Below are 9,080 nucleotides of genomic sequence, written 5' to 3'. Positions count from 1 at the left end.
GGTTAATGGTTGCTTACATTTGCATAATGGTTACCTAAGTCCGCAGTTGTAAAAGCGTTTGCATAATCTGATGCACAGGGCTCCAGTGATAAAATGATATCGTCGGAAGAAAAAATTTCCAACACGAGCGCAAAAACGTTTTTATTATTGCTTATAGAAAGATAAATTAAAGAATACGAAAGGGCCTAGAAAAACCACAAAATACCTCCATAAATTCAAAGTTATGGCAAAGCAATGATGGTAGAGGTTTTTCCTCAGCTCGTATACCAGCTTACGTTCACGCAAGGTCTGCTCCCGAATTCACTGAACCGGTATTGCAAGTTCTGCGGTGGGAGCTGTCCGCGTTTTTATTGTATTACTGCCTTGTTGGTGGGCGGCAGCGTTTCTTGTGCAGGTCCCCAGTTTCGCTCTCTCCTAGACTTAGTTTAAAGAGTAGGGAATATTTTGTTTTAGCTTGGGTTTATCTTAGTTCCTTATGCGTGTTGCAAAGTATACTGAACATTGCAGAAACCCGAGCAACTGCTTCCGTAGTGCTGGCTGAAACAACTATGTTGCATAGTAGGGATAAAAAATCTAAGCCGCTTTCTTTAAAGCCTAAAGCTTCTCTATGCAATCTGATTCAAATCAGACTAAAAAATTCACGTTCCCAAAGTCAGAAATCCAAACTGCCAAATGTTAAAGCCAAAGTCCACTTCATCTCAGCCGAAGTCCTTAGCCAACACAGCACCAGGAAACCTAAGGAGATGCTGAGCAACCACAATGCGATGACGGCGTACTCAGATAGACATCGACTTCATAACGCGAGGGAGCCATGTTCAATTCCAAATACGGTGAGGGTTTTTTTATCTTAATTGTAATCATCATAATTATTATCCCCTGCTCTCTCATTGTTTAAGGTTGGCTTTCCTGCAGTGCGTTTTGATTACGACACTGCCATTATCATCTTCATAACTACCACCAGCCGTTCGATGCCCACTGTAGTGGAAAGGCCTCTCCCAATAATCTAAAATATTTCCGTTCTTGTGCTAACTGCGAGCAATTTATCCACGCAAACTTCTTGACCTCATCTGCACATCTAACTTTCTGCTGCCCCCTGCCACGCTTGCCTTCTCTAGGGGTCCACTCTGTTACCCTTAATGACCAGCGGTTATCTTGCCTTCGCATTACATGCCCTGCTCACGTCCATTTCTTCTTCTTCATTTCTACTAATCTGTCCTTAACACGCGTTTGTTCCCTGACCCACTCCGATCTCTTGTCTCTTAATGTTACACCTCCCTTCTTCCGTTGCATTGCTTGCCGAGTCATTCTCAATTTAAGTTGAACCCTCTAGGTGAGCCTCAATGTTTCTGCCCCGTAGGTGAGTACGGGTAATATGCAGCTGTCATGCACTTTATTCTTCAGTGACAATGGTAGGCTTCCTTTCATTAGCTAAAACAGGTCTTCCTCAGGAGACTGAGGAAGACCTGTCTCAGGTCGAAACGTTGGAAATAGAGTCTCTGAAAAGCGTACTTTTACTTTGTGGGTATATATATATATATATATATATATATATATATATATATATATATATATATATACATATATATAAATATATATTGTAGGTTGTTCTGCCTACCGAGGGGGGTTCAGGCAACGGCCTCGTCAAAACATCACGCACAGAACATTGCAAGAGGAACAATTGCGCTTTACTCAAGCAGTGGAAAATGAAATATAAATGGAACAGGGGATACAATCAGCCAAGCACATAACAAAAGCACTTCAGGGTCCCAGGGCTTACGGTACGGCGGGACGAACGGCGGGCCTTGCTGACGTGCGTCCTTTTCGAGGTGGCTGACGGCGGTGGCTTCTCTCTTGTCACCGGCCGCGCTCCCGGCCGGCAACTCCACCCGCTACCAAGCGCCGCTGCCCTTATCTAGCGTGCCCAAAAATGTGCCACGCCCCCCCTCCATCGCAGTCTTTCTGCCGTGTGTTCCCAGATGGCAGGAGAGGTGGCGCGCGGCAGTTTGAACGGCCTAACGTGGGCGCTCACAGGGGAGAATCCCCACACTTCCCCCCCCCTTGGAAAAAAAAAAAGTTCTTGGTTCTTTTCTACACGAAGAGAGAGGGAAAAAAAAATAAACGAAAGAAAAGGGAGAAAAAAAAATGTCCGAGACTCGTTTACACACAGTCCTCGGAGTCTAGGATTGCGTCCATTGCTTGGCGCCGCTGGTCTGGGCGCAACCGCCGCAACATTGCCAAGGCTTCTTCCAGGGCGTCCTGGCTGTTGTTGCCCTCCGGGCGGTTGGCGCGCAAGGCTCTTGAACGCTCTCTGTGGAGAGCCCCGGCATGGTGGTGACGCCAGCTGATTTCCGGCACTTGGCACACTTCACACAGCGCAGCCAGTTCTTCCTGGGTGTATACCGGCCGCGGTTCTACCGGGTGACGTTCTGCGATTGTGAGCTCCTGAAAGGGGGCCGGGACGGAGGTGCGCGGCGTGCCGACGAGCACTTGAGGCTGGTCGGACGAGAGTGCCAGCCCACCGGGTGGCCCGAAGGTGACAGCACCGTCCACGTGGCCACCTCTTCCGTAGGTCGTGCTGGACGGTACGGTGACGGGAACGGGCGGCGCCGTGAACCCTGGGGCGGGGCCGAGCGTTCGGGTTGCCGACGGTGGTAGGGGTGGGCCCGACTGCTGTTCCGAGACATCTTCTGCAGGCAAAAGCAAAGAAAACACAAATGAGCCAGTAGTTAGTGACGCATGCGCAGATTGTATCGTGGTGACGGGGAATACTCATGTGTCGCGCGCTTTCCGCGGCAGTCTTCTCGCTGATTCCCGTTGGCTGTATCCTCGCGCGAAAAATACCGCTTTAGTTCGGACACGTGCACCGGACCGTACGATGCACCTGTGGAAGAGTTTTTCAGCACATACGACAGGTTAGACTTACCCACCACGGTGTACGGGCCATCCCACCTGTGTGCAAGTGAGGCGGTGAAGACCTTCGACGCATCACTAAGTGGATGTGTTCGCTTCAACACAAGATCACCCACGGAAAATTGTACGTCCCGTCGGCGCTTGTCGTACTGGGACGTCTGGTCGAGTCGGGAGATGTCGAGATGTTCGCGGGCCTCCTGGACGGACTCTGTTAGCCGCTTGCGAAGGTCAGCCGCGAATGTCGTGGGGGATTTATCAGTGCGATTCTGCGTGGGTTGGAGCGAACTGTCGAGAGGAAACTTGAGGTCTCTGCCAAAATTCAGTTGCGCTGCCGTGAAACCGGTAGAACTGTTAATCGTTGTCCGCGTTGCGCAGCCCATCTCGGAAAGCTTGTTGTCCCAGTCCTTGTGACGGCCAGTGTGAGCAATGAGCATCGATTTAAGGTTTCGGTTGACCCGTTCCGTAATGTTCGCTTGCGGGTGGTAAGCCGAGGTGCGGGTGTGACGTATTCCCAAGGCGTGACAAGAATCTCGGAAAACCTTACTGGTGAAATACGTCGCGTTGTCCGTGATTAACTGCGAGGGGAAACCAAACCTCGTGAACACTTCCAGGAGGCATTCCCACACCTTTTGAGAGGTTAGCTTCCGCAAAGGAAACAACTCGACCCACTTTGAGAAGTGGTCTGTAATTACCAACAAGAACTGGTTGCCTCGAGGATTTCGAGGAAACGGCCCCATCACGTCGCATGCAACGATTTGCCACGGCGAGGTGCTATGGACGGATGTCATTCCAAGGTGCTATGACGGATGACGGATGTCATTCCAAGCGGCAGGCCTCCACGTGGTTTGGTCTTCTGGCATATGGGGCAGGAGCGAGCGTACCGAAGTACATCTTGTCGCATTCCCGGCCAAGTTGCTGTGCGACATAACTTTTCATAGGTTTTTTGCCCAGACGAGTGACCCGCCAGAGCGGAGTCATGGTAGTAGCCGATGAACAACTTACGCAACTTGCGGGGAACGACAACTCGGAAAGGAGTTTGTGTTGAGTCGTCGTCTGCCTGGGGAATGTATCGCAGCAGAATACCATGATTTCCAAGCAAGTAGCTGTCAACCTCGTCGTTCCGGGAAGCTTCTGGAGAGTGTGTTGTCGAGAGCTTGTCGATGACTTTGCGACATAGACCATCGCTCCGCTGTGCCACAACCAAGTCCTGCTGGCTCACCAACGATCCCCAACGGTCGTTCGTGGGGGCCTGCACTGCTGCAACCACCATACTTTCTTCGTTTTCCACCTGTGTATCAGTAAAAAGGGGAGCGCGTGACAGCGCGTCAGCAACTGTATTAGTGGTGTCTTTCTTGTATTCGATGGAGTAGTCATAACGTTGCAGCGCGAGCGCCCAACGAGCGAGTCGTCCTGCTGGGTTTTGAAGCCTCTGAAGCCAGGAGAGAGCTTGGTGGTCAGTCTGAATGGTGAAGCATGCTCCGTCTAGAAACATGTCAAATTTTTTCAGCGCAAACACAATCGCTAGGCATTCCTTTTCGGTGACGGAATAATTGCGTTCTGCTGGCGTCAGAGTGTGACTGGCGAAAGCCACAGGTCTCAACACTTGATCCCACTCTTGCAGAAGTACCGCCCCCAAGCCGAATTCACTGGCGTCTGTTTGTACCACAAACGGCTTGTTTAGGTCAGGGAGTTGCAAAGACGCATTTTCTGCTAATGCTGTCAGCAAGGTTTGAAAAGCGGTCTGTTGTTCGGACGCCCAACACCACTTCTTGCCTTTGCGAAGTAGTTCATTGAGCGGTACAGAGATGTTCGCGCACTGGGGAATGAACTGGCGATAAAACGCTATCATGCCAAGAAACCGTTGCAAGCTTTTGACGTCGCTCGGCTGCGGGTATTGGAGTATGGCTTGCAGTTTCTCTGGATTTGGTCGCAGAACGCCCTTGTCAACAACAAATCCGAGTAAGTTGATTTTTTCCCCGGCCAGCTGTACTTTGCCGGGATGTATAGTCAGCCCGGCTGCGCGCATGCGCTGTAGCACTATCTGCAAATGTTCCACATGTTCTTCGAACGAGCGTGAAAAGACAGTGACGTCGTCGAGATAACACAAAGCGAATTCGTGTTTCGCGTCACCCAGAACAATGTCCATCATCCTTTGATATGAACTGGGGCTATTGCTTAGACCGAAAGGCATACGCACGAATTCAAACAACCCTCGGTGACATGCAAACGCGGTCTTCGGTACATCGTCTGGGTGCATTTCTATTTGTAAATAGCCAGGTGAACAATCCAAGGTCGTGAAATACTTCGCGCCTGCCACGGTATACGTTATTTCGGTCACCGACGGGAACGGATAGGCATCTCGTTCCGTCATGGCATTCAGTTTTCGGTATTCGACACAGATTCGCATAGATCCATCTTTCTTACCGACTGGGACGACGGGGAACGCCCAAGGACTCTTTGATGGACGAATGACGCCGGTGTCGAGCATCTCGTCCAAGGCTTTGTCGAAAAGCGCTCTCTTGGGGGCGTTCATTGGTCGTGGGATACATCGCCATGATTTTGCGTTCCCAGTGTCGATGCGATGCTGCAAGACATTCGTTTTTCCTGGTTTTTCCGTGAACATGTCCGCATACTGGCGCAGGAGGTCTTCGAGCTGTTTGCGCTGAGACGACGTTCCTTTGAAATTCTGCAGCTCCTGTAACAGGTCTGCCGGCAGGCTTTCAGTCGACAAAGCAGCGCGAGACCTGCAGGGTAACGGGGTACCCGCCGAGGTCTCAAACGGGAAAAAACCTGGGTCGTCGCCAAGGTAGTACCCGCCAGCTCTGATGTCCAACCGCATAGCAACATCTGCGATAAAATCTGTGCCAGGGATCATGGCAACGGACAAGCCCTTGAGATACAAAAACCTTTGTCTCTTAGCGCGGGAGCTAACCGATATGCGTAACCGAACAGCGTTTGTGCTCTCCGCGGCCGCGCTCGACGCCATCCTAAGCATAACTTCGGTATGGCGAAATTTTACCCCCTTTGCCTTGCAGTGTTCGAAAAGCATATCGCCGATAAGGGAAACTGTGGAACCGGTATCAAGGAGTGCAGTTACGATCTTGCCGAGCAATTTGACACGAATGGTTGGCGACACTAGCTTGGGGGGATACTGCATGCGATCCACCGAAGGCACAAGAAAAGATTTACCAGGTGTGTTGGCCCGCTGCGACTCGCTGCCTGGCTTCAGCGACGCCGGGACGTGAAGTTTTCCGAACGCGGAAATCTGTCCTCGGTGGCGGGCCCCTGCTGACCACATTCGTCCGCCGGATGGCTCGTCTTCGTGTGGGACCGGGCGGCCCACGGCCCCGTAGCCCACGTTGGCTGGGACCGGGTGGCCCACGGCCCCGTAGCCCACGTTGGCTGGGACCGGGTGGCCCACGGCCCCGTAGCCCACGTTGGCTGGGACCGGGTGGCCCACGGCCTCGTAGCCCGCGTTGGCTGGAGTGCGGTCACGGTATCGGTTCTGCGGCCGCCTTCTTGGTGCAAATTCGCCCGGATCCAAAGCCCGGTGTGTCGCGGACTGCGGCGCCCACGACTGGAAAGCGCCAGGCCCGTTCCAGGCACAGCTGGGCTCCAAGGATTGGCTCGGCGTTGGCGGTGGTGCATACTGCAATTTGGCGAGCAGGCACTCCTGAATAGCGCGCGCGTTCGAAGCAACTGCATTCAAATCCGCGTACGTTTGAGCATACAAATACGGCTGGAACCGAGGATGGCACTGCCGTAACACACGGGCAACTTGCTCAGCTGAAGTAGTCTCTGGGGCCGCTCTCCTGTATAGTTCCTGCATAGCGCGTACATACTTTAACAGGCTTTCGTTGGGGTGTTGCGTCCTGAGACCTAACTCACGGAGAATGCGAGTGTCGTATCCAGGCGGAAGGAACTCAGTCCGAAAGCTTACCACAAAGGTGGCCCACGACGCAAACGGGGACTGCAGGCGCCACCAGCAGGCTGCAGGCCCTTCGAAAACCAGTGGCAATACCCTGGTTAGCATATGAGTGTCCGACGCTCCGACGGCGGCCTTGTAGACATCGAGCTTGTCAAGGAAATCCGCGACGGACAGACGGTCGTCATAGCCGTGGTAGGTTGGGATGTCAGGCTGAAGATGGGGCGCCGGGTCTTGTAGAGTGCCCAGGTGTTGCGTAAGAGCTTGACATAAGCCGGCCACTGTGGTGAGAGCTTCGCTGAAGGCGGTGCCGGGGGCCGTGGCCCCGACGACTGTTCCCGAACGAAGTTCCTTTCCGTCGGCAGCGGACTTCATTGCTGGACGCCAACGAAACTCCGAGAACCAACGAACTCGGGCGAAGGAGCTACAAAGATGCCACCGTATAAATCGAGCATGCACCAGCACAAAGTCAACTGCGGGTAATGCTTATCACTTGCGGCGCTCGCCGGAAAACTGGACATTCGGTGCCGCGGAAAAGAAAGCTGGGTAGTGCGCAGGCTCGTTGAAAAGAAATGAAGTTGGGCGTAAGAGCAACAACATTATACCCGGCTTTTCGCAGCAAAATACATTTCGCTAAGCTGAAGTGCTATGTTCCAGAAACAGCTGCCGCTTGCAAACAAATGCACGAAAGTTTTAGTCGCAATTTGCTCCTGTGCGTAAGCGTCTTGCTGACAAAGGACTGTGCTAGCCTAAACACGTTGGGCGCCACTGTAGGTTGTTCTGCCTACCGAGGGGGGTTCAGGCAAGGGCCTCGTCAAAACATCACGCACAGAACATTGCAAGAGGAACAATTGCGCTTTACTCAAGCAGTGGAAAATGAAATATAAATGGAACAGGGGATACAATCAGCCAAGCACATAACAAAAGCACTTCAGGGTCCCAGGGCTTACGGTACGGCGGGACGAACGGCGGGCCTTGCTGACGTGCGTCCTTTTCCAGGTGGCTGACGGCGGTGGCTTCTCTCTTGTCACCGGCCGCGCTCCCGGCCGGCAACTCCCCCCGCTACCAAGCGCCGCTGCCCTTATCTAGCGTGCCCAAAAATGTGCAACGCCCCCCCTCCATCGCACAGTCTTTCTGCCGTGTGTTCCCAGATGGCAGGAGAGGTGGCGCGCGGCAGTTTGAACGGCCTAACGTGGGCGCTCACAGGGGAGAATCCCCACAATATATATGTAACGCAGGAGACATGGCGTCCGTGGATGATGATGATGATGATGATGATGATGTCCTCAAATTTTTTGGCACGTACCCACAAGGGGGGATTAGCCAGGGCTAAACCGGTTAAAAACGTGGGGACTTCAAAATTTCCGGAAAGAGGCTGTAAAAGAAAACTTAGTTACCAACACCTTTATTAACAACTTCTTCGTCGTCCACCACTATCGCACTGCACCTTCTCCTTGTGTCTAATCTCCCATTCCGGCCACCTGCCCAGTACCATCCATATGCGGGACGTTACACGCTTCCTCCTCCCCCCGTGGGGAGTGTTTGGTGTAAGTGCGGATAATATTGTCTCAGCCTCCCCACATGGACAATGTCAGTCTGACGACCGAGTGGAGCCACGCTACGGTCGATCTCGTAGTTTACTGCAGAGATCTTGCGTAGGACAGTATACGACCCTTCCATTATCGCACAGAGTTTGCCGCGGTTGGGATGACAGGGTGTCTCATATAACACACAGTCTCCCACCTGGAGCTCTGAGAGAAGAAACTTCTTGTCGTAGATGAGGTTATTCTTCTTGTGATATGCGAGGGAATTGCGGACTGCATTTGCGCGAGCTTCTTGCAGGGTTTCGGGAGTGTTGGAGAGGAGGCAGGGGTATGATGGTGTGCCATACATGGGAAAACACGGTGGGTAGCCGGTGACTTGGTGAGGTGTCTTGTTGTACTCATCGACAACTTCTGGAAGAAGGCGTGTCCATAGGTTTCGCGGTTCGTCTTTGATTTTGGAGCGGAGGCGAGTAACTATGGACTGATTAGTGCGCTCGTTTAGGCCATTACACTGCGGGCGTTGAGAACTTGTGAAAAGCTGATGAATGTTGTTGTGTTTGAGGAACTGCTTGAATTTGCCTGCGGTGAATCCTGTTCCGCGGTCGGAGAGGAACTTCCGAGGCTTTCCAGCAACAAAGATACTATTCAGGCAGGAAATGTACGCATCGCAGGTCTCATTTTGGTGCGCAAAAGCCCACACG

At 52.5% G+C, this 9,080-nt stretch overlaps 1 protein-coding gene across 1 annotated transcript; it reads right to left on the bottom strand.

Moving 5' to 3' along the window:
- Positions 1–1,668: 1,668 nt before the first annotated feature.
- On the bottom strand, positions 1,669–8,072 carry LOC144179426 (uncharacterized). The gene is made up of 2 exons (XM_077707777.1): positions 6,100–8,072; positions 1,669–2,687 (listed from the first exon to the last, which is right to left on the bottom strand). The coding sequence occupies exons 1-2, from the start codon at positions 7,208–7,210 to the stop codon at positions 2,158–2,160; spliced, it is 1,641 nt and encodes a 546-aa protein (XP_077563903.1). The 5' UTR covers positions 7,211–8,072; the 3' UTR covers positions 1,669–2,157.
- Positions 8,073–9,080: the final 1,008 nt, after the last annotated feature.

The sequence above is a fragment of the Haemaphysalis longicornis genome, unplaced genomic scaffold (genome assembly GCF_048455015.1).
Source record: "Haemaphysalis longicornis isolate Haplotype H1 unplaced genomic scaffold, Haemaphysalis longicornis Haplotype H1 scaffold_4, whole genome shotgun sequence".
In the NCBI taxonomy this organism is placed as follows: domain Eukaryota; kingdom Metazoa; phylum Arthropoda; class Arachnida; order Ixodida; family Ixodidae; genus Haemaphysalis; species Haemaphysalis longicornis.
This window is presented reverse-complemented; position numbering and strand designations above follow the sequence as displayed.

What these genes read in the sequence shown, in the direction of transcription:
- LOC144179426 (XM_077707777.1), bottom strand. Translation starts at nt 7,210, where the DNA reads ATGAAGTCCGCTGCCGACGGAAAGGAACTTCGTTCGGGAACAGTCGTC. An exon ending in GCAGCGGGCCAACACACCTG is followed by an intron (nt 2,688 to 6,099) that starts GTAAATCTTTTC and finishes TTTTGCCTGCAG; the next exon opens with AAGATGTCTCGGAACAGCAG.